At 47.3% G+C, this 24,176-nt stretch overlaps 3 protein-coding genes and 1 non-coding gene across 7 annotated transcripts in view; 2 read left to right on the forward strand and 2 right to left on the reverse strand.

The window, feature by feature from the left end:
• The window catches only part of CD63 (CD63 molecule), a 193,365-nt gene that overhangs the window by 150,959 nt on the left and 18,230 nt on the right, over positions 1-24,176 (reverse strand). The gene's annotated exons all lie outside the window — the stretch shown is intronic.
• The window catches only part of SARNP (SAP domain containing ribonucleoprotein), a 162,821-nt gene that overhangs the window by 120,421 nt on the left and 18,224 nt on the right, over positions 1-24,176 (reverse strand). The gene's annotated exons all lie outside the window — the stretch shown is intronic.
• Positions 2,430-24,114, forward strand: DGKA (diacylglycerol kinase alpha). 4 transcript variants are annotated; one of them, XM_076007342.1, is made up of 24 exons: positions 2,430-2,613; positions 7,999-8,143; positions 8,570-8,643; positions 8,978-9,110; positions 9,357-9,431; positions 9,889-9,938; positions 10,626-10,700; positions 10,892-11,011; positions 11,124-11,238; positions 12,157-12,245; positions 12,380-12,499; positions 12,699-12,797; positions 12,970-13,053; positions 13,293-13,366; positions 13,908-13,982; positions 14,380-14,465; positions 14,554-14,643; positions 21,743-21,903; positions 22,179-22,243; positions 22,463-22,553; positions 22,833-23,031; positions 23,138-23,258; positions 23,453-23,513; positions 23,789-24,114. In XM_076007342.1, the coding sequence occupies exons 2-24, from the start codon at positions 8,080-8,082 to the stop codon at positions 23,870-23,872; spliced, it is 2,205 nt and encodes a 734-aa protein (XP_075863457.1). In that variant the 5' UTR covers positions 2,430-2,613; positions 7,999-8,079; the 3' UTR covers positions 23,873-24,114. The 4 variants fall into 4 exon arrangements, with proteins under 4 accessions (XP_075863457.1, XP_075863456.1, XP_012608558.1 ...); XM_076007341.1 differs by lacking the exon at positions 2,430-2,613 and adding an exon at positions 3,398-3,486; XM_012753104.2 differs by lacking the exon at positions 2,430-2,613 and adding an exon at positions 7,397-7,522.
• On the forward strand, positions 13,719-13,825 carry LOC142873513 (U6 spliceosomal RNA). The gene has a single exon (XR_012921534.1). It is a non-coding gene; the product is annotated as a U6 spliceosomal RNA (small nuclear RNA).

A 24,176-nucleotide genomic window follows, 5' to 3' on the forward strand; every position in this document is an offset into this window, starting at 1 on the left:
TTTCTATATATATTATTTGGCCAATTAATTTCTTTCTATTTATAGTAGAGACGGGGGTCTCGCTCTTGCTCAGGCTGGTTTCGAACTCCTGACCTCAAGCAATCCGCCCGCCTCGGCCTCCCAGAGAGCTAGGATTACAGGCGTGAGCCACCGTGGCCGGCTTTCTTTTTTTTTTTTTAACCCCTACTCTTCTTTCACCAATTGTGCTTCAGCCCTGCCAAGTCTAGCATCTTGTCCTAGGCCTTGTTACTAATGATTAGAAGTGAGAGCGTGGGATAGTGGGATACTTTGGTCTTCACCGAACTACCTGAGGAGTGGTTTCTGCAGCTTCCTGATGGGCCAATCAACAGACTTTTCTGCAGGGGGCGATCCTAAAGTGGCCCCTGTTCACTACTGAACCCTAGGCCCCTCACTACACCCCCAGACATCCTGCCCCAGCTCTGGGTTTGACAGGAAATGAAACTCAATTGTCTGCTTAGTAGACCAGCCTGGGCCCCAGCCCTAGGCCCCGGATGTGGCCCCCCACCTTGAGGAGGAAGAGGGGAAAGAAGAGGCTGGGGAGAACAGGCTGTTGTTTTTTCCTTTCCCTTTGTTCATTGTGGTTTCTTTCTTTCTGATTTTGATGATATGGTTGATTAAAGAAATGAGCACCTGGAGCGGTAGTCATTCATTAGACACCTCCTCCTTAGATGTTTCTTGGTCGTTCTTCCCTCTCCCCCACCAATAACTGACTTGGGGTATGATAGAGCACAGATCCTTAAAGAAGACACAAAGAAGCCTAGAGTTAAGACTGATTCCACCTTATTCCTTATTAGAGAGATAAACTCATACCCCACTTTGAAGTCCTAAAGTCTTTAAAAGCAGTGTCTTAGGCCGGGCGCAGTGGCTCACACCTGTAATCCTAGCTCTCTGGGAGGCCAAGGCAGGCAGATTGCTTGAGTCAGGAGTTCAAAACCAGCCTGAGCAAGAGCGAGACCCCGTCTCTACTATAAATAGAAAGAAATTAATTGGCCAACTAATATATATAGAAAAAATTAGCCGGGCATGGTGGCACATGCCTGTAGTCCCAGCTACTTGGGAGGCTGAGGCAGTAGGATAGCTTGAGCCTAGGAGTTTGAGGTTGCTGTGAGCTAGGCTGGTGCCATGGCACTCACTCTAGCCTGGGCAACAAGCAAGACTCTGTCTCAAAAAAAATAAAAAAATAAAAATAAAAGCAGTGTCTTGCCTGGCATGGTGGCTCATATCTATAATCCCAGCATTTTGGGAGGCTAAGGTGGGAGGACTGCCTGAGGCCAGGAGTTTGAGACCAGCCTGGGCAATGTAGCAAGACCCCATCTCCACAAAAAAATTTTAAAAATTAGCTAGGAATGGTAGCTCACACCTGTAGTCCCAGCTACTCAGGAGGCTGAGGCAGGAGGATCACTTCAGCCCAAGAGTTTAAGGTTGCAGTGAGCTATGATAACACCACTGTACTCTAGCCCAGGCAACAGAGCAAGACTCTGTCTCAAAAAGGGGGAGGGGGAAGAAATGTCTTTAATTTTATGTAGGGACATTTCTGAAGATGGTGGAGCAGGAAACTGAGATTATACACAGGCTGGTATCGCTGCAAGTGTTATTTGCAAGGAAAGCTAAGTCCTTAAATATTAATATCATTCCAGGATTTCTAGATGATTGGCAAAGGGAACTATTCTTACTTACACTGTACATTTGTGTTTAGGGTAGGTCACAGCAGAGACACTTTATACACACATCAAGCCATGCTTTGGTGCAGTCCCTAAACTGAGCTGTGTCCTTGCCTGTACTGCAGAACTAAGTACAGGATCTGATGTATAGAAAACCTTCAAAAGTGTTTGTTGACTATGACTAAGGGGGTCATATAGGAAGGGGAGATGAAGCTCTGCTAACAGTGAAGAAAATATTAAGATGAAGGATGAGGACTGGCAGGGCCCTTGTCTTTTTAAGATTGGAGGTGAGAGGGTAAGACCTGGAAGGGACACAGGAGTAGAGAGACAGATCCTCTTCAACCTCTGCCCCAGATCTCAGTTTAGATACAACAACAATACTCCTAAACTCTATTGCTCAGCAGCTATATTTCTGGTAAAAGAGAAGTCTGTTCCAACAAACCTGTCTTCACTGAAGAACTGCTTAGGTTCCTCTGTTTCCACTAGAGGGCCTCATGTATTCATTCTATTTCCTCTCCATTCCCCACCAAAAATTGTGTGTGTGTACATATATACACAATATACACACATACTCTTCCAGTAAGAGGTCTCCCTTCTCCCTCCTTCCCACCCCTAGGTGTAAGATGGAGGATTCCAGGAAACTTTTTAGGTTCCTGGCTTTATTACTATGCCCTATTTCAATGAAGGGTAGGAGGGAGTTTAGACAGGGGTTGAGGCGGGGCCAATGAGCAGGATGCCTGGCTCCTCAGTTCCTACCAGTAAGTTCCTAAGCCTTTATCTCTCTCGCGCTCTACCAGCCTCACCGCCATCTATACTGCCCCAAGAGCCTTGACAACTCTAGAACAGATTCCAGGCAGGAGAAGCTGAAAGGATCTCCTTTCACCCCCTATTTTTGGCTGGGGTCTTCTGCACCACCTGCCAAAGTCAGCAGGTAAAGTGGGAGGGTTACAGCAGGGAGAAAAAGGGTGGACACAGACCCAGAGTGCTCTTTGCATCCAAATCTTCACCCTAGAATTAAGGAGAGGATGTGAGTCTGGAAAGGAGATGTCCGTTGGGGAAGATAAAAGAGAGGTATAAAAGAGAGGTGAAGAACCTGGAGAAAAAGGTGGGCAGATTATCTCAAGCACAGTCAAGCAGTGTAGAGCCCATGAGGGGAAGGAGCTGTTTGGGTCTCAGGATATAGAGTCTGGAACTTTAGCCTTGCCCCTGTGGGATCTCCTGGGAGTGCGAAATGAATGGTGGATGGAAAAGAGTTGGGTAGGGAGTTGGAGGAGTTGGGTAGGGAGTTGGAGGAGTTGGGTAGGGAGTTGGAAGGGAGGTCCAGGATGGCAGCAGATAGGAGAGGGTAAGAAGTTGGTTGGGTGGGCAGCTACTGAGCTGTTCTATTATCAGCCTGTCCCCTATCTTGGCCTTATAGGTTTGGGATGAGAGGAGAGGCTGTGAATGATTAGAAAGAAGGGAAAATAGATAGAAGCAGAGCTGCCCCAGGAGCTGGAAGAAGAGGAGGAACGCAGGAAGTGGAGAAAGTGGCACAGGCCACAGACCTGGACATATTCGGGGAAGGGGGAAGCAGGTTTTGGTGAACTGGAAACCTGGAAACAAGGGCCTTCCCAGAGGTGAGGGCTCTGGGAGCGGGCGTGGGCTCAGGCGAGCAGGCTGGGGTTGGGGGCGGGCAGCTGTGTCGTCAGGAGTGGGGCGGCCCCGCGGCAGCCGCGTTTGCCTGGCCCGTCCCCTCCAACCCAGCTCCGGCTCCAGCTTCAGCGCCGGCGCTTCAGCTCCGACCGCGCGCCCTTCCCCCGCCAAGGTAGAGACCCCGCGAGCCCCCACCGCCCCCTCATGGAGCAGGAGTAGAGCACGGGAGGGGACGACCAACCGGCTGGGTTAGGGCTGCTGGGTCGGGAAGGAGGAAGCGTGACAGCTGGAGCGGGTAGCTAGGAGGGCTTGCACTGAAACGCGAGGGGCAGGGGCGGCAGGAGGGCTGGGCCAGGACCCGGTAGGCAGCGTTTCCCAGCCCAGACCTTCCCCTCCATCCCTCCGCTCACTTGGAGGGATGGTGAAGCTGGGCTCCTAGCAACCCGATTCAGAGGACAGTCCCTTTTGGAACCTCCACAGCGCTGCAAGGGTGGAGAAGGATTCTTGTTTGGCCTCCTGGTCCCCAACTTCCCACCCCCATCATCTCTCCACCTGTCACTGGGAAGTTTCTGGAAATACCTGAGCCTGAATCTCACTTTTCACCTTTAAATAAGAGAAATAAGCTTTACTGAGGAAGAAATGCAAATATTATTTAGGCATCTCTTTAGCCTCAGAACATACAAGCCCACATCCCCCAACCGTGCCAACATCGTAACTTCCTCATGTACTATGTACGCAATGACACCTTCCACGGACACACACCACACACACACATGTTAGCCCCTTAGCTAGGCAACGCTAAGATCAGCAATGTTTGGGGAGGTTTAATGAGCTTTGAGACTTCAAGTCAAATGTTCCCTCTCAGGATCCACTGACCAGTAGCAGGGATGGGCAGGGAAGAGTAGACCCTCCCTCAGTTCTGGGAGAGAAGAGGAGGATACTCTTCCAGGTGTGCTTAAGGAATTCAGAAATACAGGTAATCAGGCCTGGGCCCTCAAACTAGGAGTACCTGTCCCTTAGGGTTTCTTGCTGGGGCAACCTGAATGTTCTGGGGGCATAACTAGTTCTCGAGTAATGGTCAACTTATATTACTTGGAATGTGAGCAATGAATGCTGAAGTGAAAAAGGAAGCTTTAAATATTAGCACTGGCTTCGGAAATAATGTTTACCTCTTGGTGTCTAGAGTCTGATTGTGACCCTGAGAATGTCACATTCTGTTTGGATCTCAGTTTCCTTCTCTGTAAAATATGAGGGTTAGTGACTCCTAGCTCTGAGGATGTTCTAAGATTCTCTGCTTCCAAGTCAACTTCTGCCTTTCTCACCCTAAGTCGTCAGTAGGAGCAGGCAGGGAAACCAGAGGAGGGAAGAGAAGGGTGAGTCACGAAGAGCTGGCAGGCTGGCAGCAGACCCCACCCTCCCAGCCCTGCTATTTGCCTGGACTAGCCCAGGTTATAGCTTCAGGGTTGGGATGGAGGTAGAGGAAAAAACTGGACTTGTTCCAGGTCTTTAAAGCCCCAGGATCCTACAGTTTGCTGCCCTTCAGCTCCAGGAGTAGCCACACTTTCATTTAGAGAAGTCAGGAGGAGAACGGAAAAAATCCCAGGAGCCCTTATGTCTGAGGTCCCACCCCAACAATGTCCTTGGACCTGACACTATAGTTACTAGCCACCTTATCATCCATCCTCCCAGAGGCAAAGTGCAGGGTCCTGGTACCACATGTTTGCACCTGACGTGTATAACAAGGGGGGAAGGTGTATAACTGGGCTTCACTAATGCTAGAAGTCCCTAGAATTTATGCCTTCCTGGCTCAAAGACATCATTTTTCTTAATTTCCAGATGTGTCTCTAGGTACACCCTTGTATAATAGCTAATGTTTATTGAGTTCTTACTCTGTGCCATGCCGTTTGCTATGTACATTGTATATATAATCTTATTAGTCCCTACATTGTTACTGATTTCTCTAGGTACCCATTTTACTAATGAGAAAACTGAGGTTCAGGGAGATGTAATGACTCATGCAAGAGCTGGCATTCTAAATCATGCCCAGCTAATTTAAAAGTCCATTCTCTTAACCTCTACTATACACTACTTCTCTAGGTTTAAGGCCTGGGCAAGAAAGATTTGGCTCATTGTAAAAAAAAGAGGCAGGGAGAAATGTCCTGCCCTTTCTTCTTTTATCATTCCTTGTTTGTTCTCTCTCTCTCTCTCTCTCTCTCTCTCTCTCTCTATATATATATATATATATATATATATATACAACTATCTTTCTCAGATTCCATTTCCTACAACTTTAGAGTCATCTAAGAATCCCCACGGGTGATCAGAGAGGCTAATTAAGCCATACATTTCCCATTAGCCATAATACTATTATGTATTCATTTGATCTGTTGGCAGTAGAAGTTGGATTATAGTTGTTGAAAAGGGCCAGATGAGCAGAGTCCTTTCTCCAGGATGTCAGTGTCCCAGAACCCCCTTCTAAGTATTCCCAGAGAGCAGCTGGAACAAGAATGGTGTGTTGCGTAGAGGTAGGCAGCGGAGATGTCCCAAGGGCAGAGGCTGCAGAGAAGACTCTTGCACAATCAGAAAGGAAAGGGGCTGGGCTATTCTTGTAGGCCCTAACTGCTTCCCTGAGCCTGACCCAACAAGCCCTAAATGAGTGGGTGGAGGTCAGAGTGTTTGATAGAGTACCTCAATAAGTGCTTTTAGCATTATTCATTTGACAAATGTTTATTAGCACCTACTATATATGCTCCAAATTATCTCATGCTCTCATGACTGTCAGACACTCTGGCATCCCATTTAACCACATTTGGATTAATAGTCCCCAAATATGACTCCCTAGCTTTGTATAACCATTTGTATAACCGATATTGAGCACCCACTACATGTAGGGCACTGTTTTAGTACCAGGGACACATGGTGAACAAGACTGACAACTTCCTGCCCTTATGGAGCTTAACATTTTGGTAAAAGACAAAGAGTAAACACTGATGCAAATAAATAGGGAAGGTAATTTCTACTTGTGATAAGTTCTATGAAGGAAACAAAGGAGGCTGCTGTGCAAAGGAGGGAGGCTACTTTAGGATGGAATGCTCAAGGAAGTTCTCTTGGAGGAGCTGACATTTCAGTTGAGGCAAGAAGTTGGCTCTGCCAAGAGTGGGAAGGGTGTCCCAGGAAAACAGAGCAGTAAATCTCCTGGCTCTGAGCAAGGAAGAATTTGGCATGCTGGAGGAACAGAAAGGAGGGCAGTGAGGCTAGATGGCCATGTGTGAAGGGGAGAGTGGAACAAGAGGAGGACACAATGACAGGCAGAGGCCCTAACTTTTCGTCCTTGGGCTGGAGCCTTGGGTTTTCCACTTATCAACTAATTTAGGAAGTCCCAGCTTCTCTGAGCTCCAGTTTTTTCATCTGTAGAATTGCTACACCACTAATTTCCTATCTCACAGGATTTAATTCTAATTGTTACTACAGTAACAACTCTCATTTCTTGTAGACCTATATGCCAGGCATTATACAAGGCACTTTTCATATATTATTTTACTTAAGCCTCACAACTGTGAAGTATACTAATAGGCTATCATTCTCCCCATTTTAGAAATGTAACTTGCCCAAGTCACACAGTGGTGTGGGCTAGAACAGAACACAGATATGACTGACTCTAGCTCTGTTTGACTCCAAAACCGTGCTATACTATACCAATGTAAGATATATTATTGTAATTGCTGTTATTGAATCATCAAGTCGCTCTCTCAACTTGCTGCATGGGCAGGATCCACCTGACGGCTCCTCCCTGGTACCTGGGTCCAATAGCCAAAAATTGGGGCTCCCTGTAAACACTGCTAACCTAGCAGGGTTAAAAGAAAATCTCAAGCATCCACGACTGCTGAGCTTGGCCCCATCGTCCCAGTCCCGGGACTGGGAAACCAGGTGGTGCTCAGAGCCTCTTCCCCTGCTTCCTCCCAACCCGGCGCGCCTGGGCTCCCCCGCCCCCACTCCCGCCCCCTTCCCCAGTGGAGCCCCCGCGGAACGCAGGCCAGGCGGGGCCGGGGCTAGGGACCCGGCCACAGCTGGTTCTGTGTCACGCGTCAGAAGCGCTAGAGGTCGTTGCGGGACGTGGGTGGCTCGGGGAGTGGGTGGCTAAGCGACACTGGGGACGGGGCTAGAGGCGGAGCAAAATGGGGTTATGTTCGGGAAGGCGAGCTACAGCAGTAAGAACCACCCAGAGGGCCGGTTTTGTGGGCCGGGACAGACGGGACGGAGCACAGGCTCCTGAGAGACTGCAGAGATTGGGGGTGGCAGGAGAAAGTGCAGAACCAGTTAAGGGACACACCCACAGACACACATATAGACTGGGAAAGCCTGGGGTGGGGTCGGGGAGGTAAGGGTGGTCAGATGAACCAAAACAGATTGGGGAAGAACTCAGAGAGGGAGAAGGATCCAGAAATGAAGGAAAGTTAGAGATGAGTCAGGGAAATAGAGACAGAAGACAGACACTGTCCGGGAGAGTAGAGATATAGGAGAGAGGGACACAGGGGAGAGACACGTGGGAGAGATTTAGCAGGGACTCAGAGACAAGGAAAGAACAAAAATAATAATGGGAGTATTCAATAAGTGGAGCAGACAGAAGAAAACACATGCAGACAGCTGGCTTTTCCTACTGCAAGCTCTTGTCATCTTCTCCCAGACCTACCCTCTGAAGAGGAGCAAGTACCAGCAATACTATTACGAAGCTGCCTTTGTGGCCATCCTTGAAAAAAAGAGACAGATGGCCAAGGAGAAGGGCCTAATAAGCCCTAATGATTTTGCCCAGCTGCAAAAATACATGGAATGTGAGTCTTCCTTTTGGCCCTTCATTTCTGGAGACCCTACCGGAGAGAATCCCTCATCCTTCTCATTACACCCCCTCTTCCACGGTTTCCCCAGTGGCCTTGAGTTAGTTTGCTCCTCAGATATGCCCATGACTGGGAAAAGGAGGAGAGGGAGATGAGAGATACCTGAGATCCCAGTTCTCTAGCCACCTTCTCTATACCTAGACTGCTTGCTCCAGTTCACAGAGGAGAGGAGTAAAGAGTGGTACCACTTTGGAGAATCTGAACAGTTTTTCCTTCTGTAGTTCTCTGTTTCTTCTTGGAATTTCTTCTTTCTTCATCTCATTCAAATCATTTTTCCTGCTGGATGTCTGGGTGGGATTCCTGCAGAAGGCACAGAGAACTGAGTTGAACTAATGCTCTTCTCTTACTCTCTTCACACCCCAGACTCCACCAAAAAGGTCAGTGATGTCCTAAAGCTCTTCGAGGATGGCAAGATGGCTAAATACCTACAAGGAGATGTGAGTGGCAGCTGGGAAACCCTTTTTCCTTGACCAACTCTTCTCACATTTGTTTTTACTATTCCATTGGGATCCCCAACTTCCAGGAATTACTCTGGTCCCATCTCTTGGCTATCCTCCCACAAGATGCCCCAGTGTCCATTATCACTGCAGCTATTGCTTTAGGACAAAACAAGAGATGCTATTAACTCAGGACTTGGCCCAAGAAACCATGCTCCTGCCTCAGATGTTTCTCAGCTCTGTGCTTATTGTCTCTGTCCCCATTACTCTCAATTCTTCAGTCCCCAACTTCTGCCCTGCAGACTCCCCAGGGTAATGCTCACTCTCATGACAGGCTATCGGGTACGAGGGATTCCAGGAATTCCTGAAAATCTATCTGGAACTGGATAAAGTTCCCAGTCACCTAAGCCAGGCACTGTTTCAATCCTTCCAGTCTGGTCACTACTTAAAGGAGACTGTGACAACAGGTATGGTCAAGCAGATAGGACTGGGTTGGACCTCAGAAGAAAAGTCAAATTAATGTGGGTTTGGGAATGAAAGTTGGCTTGAGTCACATGCTGTGGGCAGGTGGAGGGAGAAAAGTGAAGGGTGGTAAGGCTAGACTAGGAGCTAGAGGGAGGAAAGCTACATGGGAGAGTGGGAACAGAGGAAAAGAGAAGAGCCAAATTGGAGGGAACCCTGACCTCAGATCTGCAGTCCTTTTTTGTAACCAGATGTGGTGTGTCTCAGTGATGTTTCCTGCTACTTTTCCCTTCTGGAGGGCGGCCAGCCAGAAGACAAGCTAGAATGTGAGTTGCCATTCTGAACTGGGGATGGGGGTGGGTAAAGGGAGCGAGAGGTATTCCCTAGCCTCCCTGCCCTCATTCTTTCAGGATTCATAAAGGCTGACAGGGCCAGACAAAGGTGGGGCCAGAGAATGAGCTCATTTCCTTTGTTCCCCCAAACTGCTGATACATAATGCTATCCACCATAGTCCCCCCCATTCCCATGTCTTGTACATTCCCATGTAGGTGGCCTGGGATGGTCTTGGGGTATGGAGTGTGTGCTGCCTCCCCCGTCAGATCCACCGAGGGTAGAATCCACACCTGTTTCCCCTCCCTTTTTGTCTCCTTTCTTAGTCTCATCCCAAGCTCTAGGCTCTCTCTTTACCCAAAAGCTCTCTCCGTCTGTTTCCCCTGTATTCTGGTATGAGTTCTTTGAATGTCTCTCACAAACTGACCCTGGCCCCCCTAAAACACCCCACAGTCACCTTCAAGCTGTACGATACGGACAGAAATGGGATCCTGGACAGCTCAGTGAGTTGGGGAACCACTGGGTATGCTGGGCAAGGGAATATGTGTCCATTTGTCTGTGCCCTTCTGCCCCAACTCTTCTAGGGTCTTAGAAAATAGAGGAGGCTAGAGGGAGAGGTTGGGTCCTCTAGGACTAAATTTGGGATTAGGTCCCAAGCTTTTGACCCTCAAAGAGAAGGCTGAAGGCCGGGCGCGGTGGCTCACGCCTGTAATCCTAGCACTCTGGGAGGCTGAGGCGGGCGGATTGCTCAAGGTCAGGAGTTCAAAACCAGCCTGAGCAAGAGCGAGACCCCGTCTCTACTATAAATAGAAAGAAATTAATTGGCCAACTAATATATATAGAAAAAATTAGCCGGGCATGGTGGCGCATGCCTGTAGTCCCAGCTACTTGGGAGGCTGAGGCAGCAGGATTGCTTGAGCCCAGGAGTTTGAGGTTGCTGTGAGCTAGGCACTCACTCTAGCCTGGGCAACAAAGTGAGACTCTGTCTCAAAAAAAAAAAGAGAGAAGGCTGAAGACAAAAATTGGTGGCCAGCCTTACAAACACAAAACACATTCATTTACTTGGCAGAGGCAGCTGAGAATGAGAGATGGGTCTGGGGGTGGAATCCAGGAACCCTGATTTCTGAAGAAGAGTTTGGACAGTGGTAGTGAGGGGGATATGGCTGTGGCTCTTACCCTGTTTGCCCCAGGAAGTGGAAAGACTCATCCTACAGATGATGCGAATGGCTGAATACCTGGATTGGGATGTGTCTGAGCTGAGGCCGGTAAGGCAGTTCTTTATGTCCCTTCTCATAGCTTCTTCCCCATGAGTTCTGCATCTGGCATACCTTGTTTCTGACGGGCAGTCTGGTTCCCTTGACTGGGATGGCTGGGCTGGGTGTCCTAAAAGACAATGGAGAGGTGTCAGGTCAGAGAAACCACTCATACCAAAAGTCCCTTCCCACTCTCTGCTCAGATTCTTCAGGAGATGATGAAAGAGATCGACTATGATGGCAGTGGCTCTGTCTCCCTAGCTGAGTGGGTCCGAGCCGGGTCCACTACTGTGCCACTGTTAGTGCTGCTGGGAATGGAGATGGTGAGTAGAAGAGATTTGCAAGGATGGGAAAGACAGGTGCGTTAGGTTGTGTGCACCAGGGTTGGCCCTCCAAGGGTTTAGACACTCCCTAGCATCTGCTGTGCCCTCCCAGACTCTGAAGGACAATGGGCAGCACATGTGGAGACCCAAGAGGTTCCCCAGACCAGTCTACTGCAACGTGTGCGAGTCAAGCATTGGTCTTGGCAAACAGGGCCTGAGCTGTAACCGTAAGTGATGGGACCTGGGAGCGTGGGAGAAGAGGGGCAGCCTGGCTATCTGTGGGAGCATGGTGCTCTGAACTGAAAGAGATTTGGGTTTGAATCCTGGGCTCTGCCAAACACTAGTCATGTGACCTTGGGAAAGCTACATAACCTCTCTAGGTCTTAGTTTCCTAAACTGAAAATGAGGTAACTATGAGCATTAAATAAATTGGTGCAAGAAAAGTGCTTCACATGGGGCCGGGCGTGGTGGCTCACGCCTTTACATAATCCTAGCACTCTGGGAGGCTGAGGTGGGAGGATCACTCAAGGTCAGGAATTCAAGACCAGCCTGAGCAAGAGTGAGACCCCCATCTTTATTAAAAATAGAAAGAAATTAGCTGGACTACTAAAAATATAGAAAAAATTAGCCAGGCATGGTGGTACATGCCTGTAGTCCCAGCTACTTGGGATGCTGAGGCAGGAGGATCTCTTAAGCCCAGGAGTTTGAGGTTGCTGTGAGCTAGGCTGATGCTACGGCACTCCAGCCCGGGGCAACAGAGTGAGACTCTGTCTCAAAAAAAAAAAAAAAAAAAAAAAAAGTGCTTCGCATGGTGCATACGTTTACTATAAAATGCAATAAAAAGTAGCTATCTGTACTACTGTTGCACCTGGGCCTCCCTTGCATCATCCAGCTCAGTTCCTGCCTGGCACATGGATGGTGTGGGGACAGGCATAGGGTAGCAGTTGCTCTTTTGGGAGGAAGAGTGAGGAAAAGGCACAGGTCTTGGAGGTGAGCCCCACCCCAAACTTTAATTCTCTGCCACACCCTCACAGCAAGGAGTTGTATGTCTTATTCTAGTGAGTGATCCTTCTCCACCCCCAGGTAAGGAAGAAACAGGGGGAAGGGCTGCAGCTAAGGCTCTGACCTTCTTTCCTCTCCCCCAGTCTGTAAGTACACTGTTCACGACCAGTGTGCCATGAAGGCCCTGCCTTGTGAAGTCAGCACCTATGCCAAGTCTCGGAAGGACATTGGTGTGAGTGACCTCATGACCCCCGACTTCACCACCCCTATCCTGGCCCTGCCTTTGGCCCTTGGCTGCCCTCAGCCCCTTCCTCACCGAGTCCCTGCTCAGACCCTCCCAAACAATGGACTGTGTTTCTCCCCAAGGTCCAATCACACGTGTGGGTGCGAGGAGGCTGTGAGTCTGGGCGCTGTGATCGCTGTCAGAAAAAGATCCGGAACTTCCACAGTTTGACGGGGCTGCATTGTGTGTGGTGCCACCTGGAGGTCAGTTTGGGAGCTGTCGCTCCAGGCTGTGCCTTAGGGCCCCTCCTGGGGCTGTCCTCTCTCCACAGGCCTGCATGCCACATCTCCCTTACAGCCACAGCTGCCCCTGTTCCCAAGGGCTCTCTTTCCAGTCTAGACCCCCCAGGTTGAGAGGTGGCAGGGTCACCTCCATAATCTGTGTACCCAACTTGTCTTTCAGATCCACGATGACTGCCTGAAAGCCTTGGGCCATGAGTGTGACTGTGGGCTGCTCCGGGACCACATCCTGCCCCCATCTTCCATCTATCCCAGTGTTCTGGTGAGACCCTCGGGCAGCAGCTGGGAGGGGACAGGAGTGCCTCCCGATTTCCCACACATAGAATGCTGTTGAGAACAGAGAGCCTATACTTTTAGGGTTCACGTCAGACTCATCTGTTTAGGAATTCACATGCGATCCAGCTTTCCTTCTCTCTGCTTTCCTCCCCTCTCAGGCCTCTGGATATGATCGTAAAAATAGCAGAATAAGCCAGAAGACCATGGATGATTTAAGTTTGAGCACCTCTGATGCTCTGCGGGTACAGGGCTGAGGGGCTTGCTTCGTGGTGGGGAGCGGCTTTTCACTCATGGCAAGGAATGAAGTGGGAAAGCCTGGGGGTGATTCTAGCTCTCTAGAAGCTCCACCCTGGTAGGGGAGGAAAGACAGAGGGGAAAAACATCTTGGTGGAATGCCAGTCTTCTGCCCCTGTCTCCAGGGCCCACCTTAACTCTGACAAAATCCTACATTCTTTATCCTTATTTTCTTTTCCCAATGCAGATTGACCCTGTTTCTAACACCCACCCACTTCTAGTCTTTGTCAATCCTAAGAGTGGCGGGAAGCAGGGGGAGAGGTGAGGAGAGATATACTGGGTCTTCTAAGATGGAGAGGGAGGGCCTACGGGGCTTGGAGGGAGGAAGGGAACATTTGTGTATGGAAGGGCATACCTTGAGGAGGACATCAAGAGGGTGGGGTAGGCCAGGTGTGGTGGTTCACACCTATAACCCTGTCTCTACAAAAAAAAATTTTTTTTAATTAGCCAGGCATGGTAGCATGTTTCTGTAGTCCTAGGTACTTGGGAGGCTGAGGTGGCAGGATCCTTTGAACCCAGGAGTTCCAGGTTGCAGTGAGCTATGATCATGCCACTGCACTTAAGCCTGGGCAACAGAGTGAGACCGTGTCTCAAAAACCAAAAAAGAGGGTATGTGCTCACTTCGGCTGCACATATACTTAAATTGGAACGATACAGAGAATATTAGCGTGGCCCCTGCACAAGGATGACACGCAAATTCATGAAGCGTTCCATATTTTAAAAAAAGATATAGAGAGAGTGGGGTACAGAATATCACCCTGCTCTTGCCCCCACCATGAGCTTTCCTTTTTCCCTCACACAGAGTGCTCTGGAAGTTCCAGTATATACTAAACCCTCGACAGGTGTTCAACCTCCTCAAGGATGGTCCTGAGGTGGGGTGAGTAGAGGTTAGGGGCTGTATCAGTGTTTTGGGGGTCTGTGTATCTGTATATATTGGGAGAGAGCAAGGAGGTATGCATGTTGGGAGAGGAGGGCTAGAGGACACCAAAAGGCCAGAATTCAGAATGGTTTTCTCCCTAGTGCCCCTGGGTATTCCATCCTCTGAGCTCTCCTGCCCATCTTTGCTCTGCACTCAAATGGTAAAGATACCAGTTTTTCCCAACAACTGAGGAGTGTGTATAACTCTCCTCATTGTCTTTTTCTCTGCCCTTAAAAGGAACTCAAGTCTTTTGACAAAGAGCAGGAGGGTCCTAAGAAGTAATCTGCCTGCCCGGGAGTTGGGTAGCCTGGGTCTTGTTATCCTCCTTCATCTTTTCTCTCCCCTTTTGTCTCAGGCTTAGATTCTTCAAGGATGTTCCTGATAGCCGGATTTTGGTGTGTGGTGGAGATGGCACAGTAGGCTGGATTCTAGAGACCATTGGTCAGTGCAGGGAGAGGCTCCAGGAAGGGGGCTGGGGCAGTAATCTTGCAGAGCTAACTCCTTCCATCCTTCTCACCTGCTTCCCCAGACAAAGCCAACTTGCCTGTTGTGCCTCCTGTTGCTGTGTTGCCCCTGGGCACTGGAAATGATCTGGCTCGTTGCCTAAGATGGGGAGGAGGTAAGTAGTTAGAAATTGTTTTGCTGGGGGAGAGAGTTGTGTAGCAAGGGAAAGGCACACACACAGAGAAGAATATAGGCATGTCGTATAGAAAAAGGGTTAGGAAAGAAAAGAAGCACAGACAGAAAAATTTTTTTCTTTTCTTTTTTCTTTGGTAGAGACAGGGTCTCGCTCACTCTTGCTCAAGCTGGTCTTGAATTCCTGGCCTCAAGGGATCCTCCTGCCTCAGCCTCCCAAAGTACTAGGATTATAGGCATGAGCCACCAGGCCCGGCCAATTTTAGACATTTTGAAATTACATATTTGATGTCTTCATTGTATATTCTGCTAATGAGACTCTGATAGGAGTTTTCTACTAACTCAACCTGAATCATGACAATAAAGATACAAATACAGCACTAATGAAAATTTGTGTTGACATTGAATAAAATAATAAGCTTTGAAGAGAAGGAATTGAAAGGCATATCACTGTGGGAGCTCTGTGGAGGATGGATCAGAGGAAGGAGACAGGATAGGAAATTGCCTGTGTTGCAATAGTCTAGACAAGAGATGATGAACACAGAAGCCTAGGCAGCAGCAGTTTTGATGATGAAGTCGAAGCCACAGCACTTGAACTGATGGGTTATGGAGGAGGAGGTAGGGACAAGTACAGGTTTATGGACTGAGCAGATGAGGGTGCCATTGATTAAGATGGGAAATACAGGAGGGAGACCAGTTTAAGGAAGAAAGATTCCATCTTGGACACATTGAGGTGTCAGTGGAGCAAGCAGATGGAGGTGTTGTGGTGGATAATTAGAAATAGATGTCAGGAATTTAGGAGAGAAGTCAGGGCTGGAGATACATGTTTGAGAGTCATCTACTCCTAGATGGTAATTGACATTCTGAGAGCAGATGAGATTACCCAGGGAAAGAGGCAAGAGAAAGTAGACAAAGACAGCAAGATCCTGGTAAACACCATATTGAACAGTTAAGCAGAAGAAGAGGAGTTATTAAAGAAGTGTCCCATTGCTGCTGTAACCTATTACCATAAACAGTAGCTTAAAGCAACACAAAGTTCTTATAGTTCTGGATGTCAAAAGTCCAAAATGGGTCTTACTGGGTCAAAATCAAGGTGCTGGCAGGGCTGTATTCTTTTCTAGAGGCTCTAAGGGAGAATCCCTTGCCTTTTCCAGTTTCTGGAGGCTGTCTACATTTCTTGGCTCAAGGCCTGCCTTCCAACCAGAAGTGTTATCACTTCAACCTCTGCTTCTGTTGTCACATCTCCTTCTATGACTCTCCTCCCCTGCCTTCCTCTTTCACTTATAAGGACCCCTGTGATTACTTTGGGACCATCCAGATAATTCAGGATAATCTTGAGACCCTTAATTTAATAACATCTGCAAAGTATCCTTTTCCATGTAAGGTAACATATTCACAGGTTCTTGCAGAGTGGTGGGGAGACTATTATTCTGCCTACCACAAAGAGTAAATAGGAACAGTCAGAACGTATAACCTGTAACTGAGAAAGTGACATTTCAGAAGTAAGTGAGGAGTTTCAAGAGCTAAAATGAGGGCTCAGTATGGTGGCTCACGCCTAATATCCTAGCACTTTGGGAAGCCAAAATGGGAGGATCCCTTGAGGCCAGGAGTTCAAGACAAGCCTAGGCAACATAGCAAGACCTCATATCTACAAAGAATAAAAAAATTAGCCAATTGTGGTGGCACACACCATTACTCCTAGCTACTGTGGAGGCAGGAGGATTACTTTCACTAAAGAGTTTGAGATTGCAGTGAGCTATGATGACACCATGGCACTCTAGCCTGGACAACAAAGCAAGCCCTGTCTCTAACAACAACAAAAATAAAACAGTTAAAACACAAACTAAAGATATATTATTGGCTTTGGCAAGAGTCATTGTCAATCTTTGTCAAAAGAGTTTCAGCAGGGGACTGGGCTCAGTGGCTCATGCCTGTAATCCTGGCACTCTGGGAGGCTAAGGCGGGAGGATTGCTTGAGCTGGGAGGCCAAGGCGGGAGGATTGCTTGAGCTCAGGAGTTCAAGACCAGCCTGAGCAAGAGTGAGACTCCTTCTCTACTAAAAATAGAAAAATTAGCTGGGCGTGGTGACACATGTCTGTAGTCCCAGCTACTTGGCAAGCTGAAACAGGAGGATAGCTTGAGCCCAGGAGTTAGAGCTTGTAGTCAGCTAAGATGACCCCATTGCACTCTACCCAGGGTGACAGAGTGAGAGTCTGTCTCAAAAAAAAAAGTTTCAGAGTTTCAGCAGGGTGGGATGGGTGAAAATTGGTGAAAGGCAAACTACAGTGGGTTGAACCATCAATGGAATGTGAGGAAGTGAAGACTTATTTTTTTAATCTCTCCCCACGCCACCCACCACAAAAACAATACATGCTGGTGGTAAAAAACAATTCAGGCCAGGCCCGGTGGCTCACGCCTGCCTGTAATCCTAGCACTCTGGGAGGCTGAGGCAGGCAGATCGTTTGAGCTCAGAGTTAGAGACCAGCCTGAGCAAGAGCAAGACCCCGTCTCTACCAAAAATAGAAAAAATTAGCCCGGCATGGTGTCGCATGCCTGTAGTCCCAGCTACTTGGGAAGCTGAGGCAGAAGGATCGCCTGAGCCCAGGAGTTTGAGGTTGCTGTGAGCTAGGCTGACACCACGGCACTCTAGCCCAGGCAACAGAGTGAGACTCTGTCATAAATAAATAAATAAATAAAATAAAAGCAATTCAAACATTTCAGATATACAAGCCAAGAAAGTGAAAACTCCCTGTAATCTATTCCCTAAAGATTCAAGAGCTATTCCTCCATGTTCTTCTTTCTAGACACATACTAGTATGTAAACTGGTAATAAGATAAAACTAGTAATAGGTAATGATCTTAATAAGAAGATCATTTTTAGATGTTTTGCTTCTTATTTTAACTTAAAAGTTCATATTGGTTATCATTACATTTCAGTAAAGTTAGGTTGGCTCACTCTTTTTAGGACTGAATAGCATTCTGTTGTGTGAATGTGTAATACTTTATTTATTTTTATTTTTTATTCTTTTATTTTTTTGAGACAGAGTCTTGCTGGGCTAGAGTGCTGTGGCATCAGCGTAGCTCACAGCAACCTCGAACTCCTGGGCTCAAGTGATCCTGCCTCAACCTCCCTAGTAGCTGGGACTACAGGCATGTGCCACCATGCTCGGCTAATTTTTTCTATATATTTTTAGTTGTCCACCTAATTTCTTTCTATTTTTAGTAGAGACGGGGGTCTCACTCTTGCTCAGGCTAGTCTTGAACTCCTGACCTTGAGCAATTTGGCTGCCTTGGCCTCCCAGAATGCTAGGATTACAGGCGTGAGCCACCACACCCAGCCAAATACGTTATATAATCAGTCCCTTATTGATGGGCATTAGTGTAGCATTCAGGTTTTCACTTTTGCAAACCATGCTGAACCCTCACCACATTTATCTCTGCACACAGATACGAACATTTCTCTAGAAGAGATTTCTAGAAGTAGAATTGCTGGCTTAAAGAGTATTAACATTTTACTAGTTATTTTCTTTTTTGAAAATTACACAAAATAATCAGTATATTATCACTGTAAAAAATTTAAAGACTCTTCACATACAGGCCTCCTCTTTCCTGTCCCGACCAAATTCCATGTACCTTCTCAGAGATAAACACTGTTTGGCCAGGCAAGGTGGCTCACGCCTGTAATCCTAGCACTCTGGGAGGCTGAGGCAGGTGGATCACTCAAGGTCAGGAGTTTGAAACCACCCTGAGCAAGAGCGAGACCCCTACTCTACTAAAAAAAATAGAAAGAAATTAATTGGCCAACTAAAAATATATAGAAAACATTTGGCCGGGCGTGGTGGCTCACGCCTGTAATCCTAGCACTCTGGGAGGCCGAGGCAGGAGGATTGCTCAAGGTCAGGAGTTCAAAACCACCGAGTAAGAGCAAGACTCTGTCTCTACTATAAATAGAAAGAAATTAATTGGCCAACTAATATATATAGAAAAAAATTAGCTGGACATGGTGGCGCATGCCTGTAGTCCCAGCTACTGGGGAGGCTGAGGCAGAAGGATTGCTTGAGCCCAGGAGTTTGAGGTTGCTATGAGCTAGGCTGATGCTATGGCACTCACTCTAGCCTGGGCAACAAAGTGAGACTCTGTCTCAAAAAAAAAAAAAAAAGAAAGAAAAGAAAAGAAAAAATTAGCCGGCATGGTGGCGCCTGCCTGTAGTCCCCAGCTACTCGGGAGGCTGAGGCAGGAGGATTGCTTGAGCCCAGGAGTTTGAGTTTGCTGTGAGCTAGGCTGACACCACGGCACTGTAGCCAGGACAACAGAGTGAGAAAGAAAGAGAGAAAGAGAGAGAGAAGAGAAAGAAAGACTGTTTCTTTTTATACTCATTCTTCTGTTTTTACATGCACATTTTACAGGCTCACATTTTAACAAACATAAATGGGCTCATACTACACATTGTTTTGGGATTATTTTTCTCATTGAATATGTCTTGGAGATCAGAGATCTTTCCATGGTAATACATCTAGATAGATTCCACTCTGTATGTAGTAGCTGCACAGTATTTCATGGCATGGATCTGCCATAATTTATATAACATTACCCTATTAATGGACATTTAGACTGTTTCCATTTTTTTATTATTTCCAAGAGTACCTCAACAAACATCCCTGCACATCCATCTCTGTGTACCTGTGTTAGTTTCTGTAGGATAAATTCCTAAAAGTGGAATTGTAGTGTCAAAAGATTTTTTTGTAAAATTTGATAAACATTGCCAAATTGCCTTCCAAAAATGAGTTAGCAATTTATGCTGCAACTAACAGCAAACAAGAGTGACAATTTATTAAACTGATTAATACTCAGTTTTCTCAATCTCCTCATACTTCATCAATCTGAGGTAACAAAAGGTTAACTAATTGTTTTTTGATTCTTTTGATTATTGGTAATATCGAGCATTTTTCATATGCCTATTACCATTTGCATTTTTTTCTGTGATAGACTTGTTTGTATCATTTGCTCATTTTTCTATTGGCTTTTTTTAAATACATTGATTTGTAAGCATTTTTCGAATATTGGGAAAGTTAATCTATGTGCATTTTTTAGCAGTTTGCATTTGTCTTTTTTTTAAAGATGTATTTTTTTTTTTTTTTTTTTGAGACAGAGTCTCACTTGTTGCCCAGGCTAGAGTGAGTGCCTTGGCGTCAGCCTAGCTCACAGCAACCTCAATCTCCTGGGCTCAAGCGATCCTCCTGCCTCAGCCTCCCGAGTAGCTGGGACTACAGGCATGTGACACCATGCCCGGCTAATTTTTTCTATATATATTAGTTGGCCAATTAATTTCTTTCTATTTATAGTAGAGACGGGGTCTCGCTTTTGCTCAGGCTGGTTTCGAACTCCTGACCTTGAGCAATACGCCCGTCTGGGCCTCCCAGAGAGCTAGGATTACAGGCGTGAGCCATAAAGATGTATTTTATTTAACTATACAGAAGTTTAAGTTTTTGGTTTTATCTTATTTTGTTTTTGAGATGGGGTCTTGCTATGTTGCCCAGACTGGTCTCCAACTCCTGGGCACAGGCGATCCTCCCACGTAGCTGAGATTACAGGCTCTCACCACTGCACTTGGCAAGTCTTAACTTTTTTTTCCCTATGGGATAGATGCATGTGGACTTAAATTTTAATATAGTTATATTTATTTATCGATCCATTCCTTTTTGGCTCCTACTTTTGCACCCAATCAAAGATTATAAAAACATTCACTAATTGTTTTCTTCTAGTACAAATTCTGTTTCATTTTTTTGGATTTGAATTCTTTGATCCATCTTGAAATAATTTGGGTTATATAAGGAGTGACTTCTACAGCCAGCACTATTTATTGAAAAATCTATCTCTTTGCCATTTATTTGAAATGTCATCATATACTAAATTTCCACATATACTTCAGTCTATTTGGAGTACTCTGTTCTTTAATATCAAACTCTTTATTCTATTCATTGTACCAGTATAATACTGTTGCTCAATACTGTGTTCTGTCTTGTAGAACGTGGAGAGAAAGCAAGGTGGGGGTGGAGATGAGACAGAGAGATTATCCCCATTTGTCACTCACGTTTTTTTTTTTTTTTTTTTTGAGACAGAGTCTCACTTTGTTGCCCAGGCCAGAGTGAGTGCCGTGGCGTCAGCCTAGCTCACAGCAACCTCAAACTCCTGGGCTCAAGCAATCCTCCTGCCTCAGCCTCCGGAGTAGCTGGGACTACAGGCATGCGCCACCATGCCTGGCTAATTTTTTCTATATATATTAGTTGGCCAATTAAAAATTTCTTTCTATTTTTAGTAGAGACGGGGTCTTGCTCTTGCTCAGGCTGGTTTCGAACTCCTGACCTTGAGCAATCCGCCCGCCTCGGCCTCCCAGAGTGCTAGGATTACAGGCGTGAGCCACCGTGCCCGGCCTCACTCACATTTTTAAGCATTTTCCTGGATATTCTCTCCAATCTTCCAGATGAACTTTGGAGTCATTTTAATTAATTTATTTATTTATTCATTTATTTTTTGAGACCAGGTCTTTCACTGTCACCTGGGCTAGAGTGCAATGGCGTCATCATAGCTCACTGCAGCCACCCACTCCTGGGCTCAATCGTTCCTTCTGCATTAGCCTCCTGAGTAGTTGGGATGACAGGCGTGTGACACTATGTGAATTGTTTTCTATTTTTTGTAGAGACAGGGTTTCACTATGGTACTCAAACTGGTCTGGAACTCCTAGGCTCAAGTGATCCTCCCACTTCGGACTCCCAAAGTGCTAGGATTACAAGCATGAACCACTGTGCCTGGCTAGAATCATTTTTATTTATTTATTTTTTTGGAGGGGAGTCATTTTTAGATGTGCATGCACATTGGAAACATTCACCCTCCACAACAGTTTGGAGGAAAGGGTCAGCAAGAGGCTGACCTAAGATTGGTCCACAGGAGCTGTGACTGAGCACCCTGCCTTTTCACAGGCAGGACCAGGGCAGAAGATCCCTGGGAATTTGTGGAGCTGGGTGCTGAGAAGAGGTCTCTCTGGGAACCAGCACTCAGTGCTCATCTGTCTTCTCCACCCCTAGGGTATGAGGGACAGAATTTGGGGAAGATCCTCAAGGATTTAGAGATGAGCAAAGTGGTATATATGGATCGATGGTCCGTGGAGGTGATACCCCAACAAACTGAAGAAGAGAGTGACCCAGTCCCCTTTCACATCATCAATAACTACTTCTCCATCGGTGTGGTCAGTGGAGTGGGGCTTGGGGAGAAAAGAGGAAGTGGGAGCTAAGCAGGCAGAGGCTGGTGGAGGGTAGAAAGGGAAGGCAGAGGTTAAGGGAACTGTGACACAGGGAAATTGGGAGTACGATACAGTGGTGTGAGTCACAAGAAAATAACTTGGAACATGCTGCTCCTTGACTGGGGGTGTGGGGAGAAAGGGAGAGTGGAGAGAGGGAGAGAGGGAGCTTTGTACTGAGAGGGAAGGCAGGCCTCTGCTCTTACATACCCTGAACTCTCCAGGATGCCTCCATTGCTCACCGTTTCCACCTCATGCGAGAGAAATATCCTGAGAAGTTCAACAGCAGGTGAGGGAAAGGAGAGAGGGGTGTGGGCGTACAGAGTGTTAGAGACCACGTTGTGACCGAGTTTGACTCAGAATGCTTAGATGGGCAGTGGCACCTTTAGGAAAGGCCCCAGCCAAAGCTACCCTGGTTCCCATGGGACTAGAGTTGTCACTTACCACCCCTGCAAGCTCTGTGTAACCTGTCCCCTCTCTACCGGGCCTTGTGTTCGGGCTGATGCAGAATGAAGAACAAACTATGGTACTTCGAATTTGCCACATCTGAATCCATCTTCTCGACGTGCAAAAAGCTAGAAGAGTCTTTGACTGTTGAGGTGCGTGTGGTAAGACCCAACCCTACGTCCTTTTCAGCTTCTTATATCCAAGTTTCTCCCTCCAGACACCCTTAGAACTTCCCATATTCTTGAGCCTACACTTCTATGACCACCCAGCTCTCCTCAAGACGCACTAGTCCCTATTTCCCTCCATCCCTTGCCCACCTCCAAATCCTGGTCTTCTTTGTCATTTGCTGAAGAAAGTGGTCACGTCCCCGATTATGCTATGAGGTGAGCTTCTGTTCCCTCCCCAACTAGGGCTGTGCCCCCCTCCCTTAGATCTGTGGGAAACCGCTGGATCTGAGCAACCTGTCCCTAGAAGGCATCGCAGTGCTGAATATCCCTAGCATGCACGGTGGCTCCAACCTCTGGGGTGATACCAGGAAACCCCATGGGGATAGCTATGGGATCAACCAGGCCTTAGGTGCCACAGCTAAAGTCATCACGGACCCTGATATCCTGAAAACCTGTGTACCAGGTGAGAGAAACTGCCTTAGGAGCCGTGTGGGTGGGACCAAGGGAAGGTGTGACTCTCTTTGGGGACACCCTGCTTATGTTAAACCTATCTACTTTTCACCCCCCAGATCTAAGCGACAAGCGACTAGAAGTGGTGGGGCTGGAGGGTGCAATTGAGATGGGCCAGATCTATACCAAGCTCAAGAGTGCTGGACATCGGCTGGCCAAGTGCTCTGAGATCACCTTCCAGTAAGGAAGACTCCAACCAGGGGCCCTGAGGGAGGGAGCGGGCCAGGACAGCAGAAGTGTCATGGGAATGGTGGGGAGAGGCTTTATTAGGAGATCTTCCTCAGTGAAGAGGGTCTCAAAGCCAAGCTGAGAAGTAGTGTTTTGGTTTTCAATTGGTAAGGAAATTTCCATCAATCTTCCTTGGCCTTCCACAGCACCACAAAAACCCTTCCCATGCAAATTGATGGAGAACCATGGATACAGACACCCTGTACAGTGAGTATTGCCTATATTTGCCAAAAACTAACCCCTCAGGCCCCATGGGTCCTAAATCTCCATTCCATAGCTTCTGTACTTGCTCCTGATGCCTAAAGTTTCCCTGCATACCATTCCTCCCCAAACCCCGATTCCCCAGCCCCTGGCTTCCCTACCATGGCCTCTCCAGGAATCCAGTGACCCAACCCAAATCCCACAGATTTTCCCCCAAATCTCTGATGCTCCAGCTCCAAACCACCAGGTCCTGCCTCTGAATGTGCTCCCTTCTCTTCCAGATCAAGATCACCCACAAGAACCAGATGCCCATGCTCATGGGCCCACCCCCCCGCTCCACCAATTTCTTTGGCTTCTTGGGCTAAGGGAGATACCCTCAGCCTCCAAGCCAGCCTTGAACCCACCTCCCTGTCCCTGGATTCTACTCCCTAGGCTCTGTACATTGCTGCCACACACTCCTGCCAGCTCCAGGGAGTGTTCCTTCACCCTCACAGTATTTATTAACCTGCACCACCTCACTATTCCCCATGCACATATGCAACACACACATACCACAAGCCCACAGATTGAAAGTGCCTCATCTGAATAAAATGACTTTCTTTTTCCATTGGGATGTCTGTTAAGTAAGTGATACACTTCCTTCTTTTACACTTTCACTCCTTAAATGAC

This window comes from Microcebus murinus, chromosome 10, assembly GCF_040939455.1.
Source record: "Microcebus murinus isolate Inina chromosome 10, M.murinus_Inina_mat1.0, whole genome shotgun sequence".
Classification (NCBI taxonomy): Eukaryota; Metazoa; Chordata; class Mammalia; order Primates; family Cheirogaleidae; genus Microcebus; species Microcebus murinus.

Coding starts and splice junctions, on each gene's coding strand:
- DGKA (XM_012753104.2), top strand. CDS start 7,490: ATGGGGTTATGTTCGGGAAGGCGAGCTACAGCA. Junction 10,701..10,891: donor ATGTGTCTGAGCTGAGGCCG/GTAAGGCAGTTC, acceptor CTCTCTGCTCAG/ATTCTTCAGGAGATGATGAA. Junction 13,367..13,907: donor GGCGGGAAGCAGGGGGAGAG/GTGAGGAGAGAT, acceptor TCCCTCACACAG/AGTGCTCTGGAAGTTCCAGT.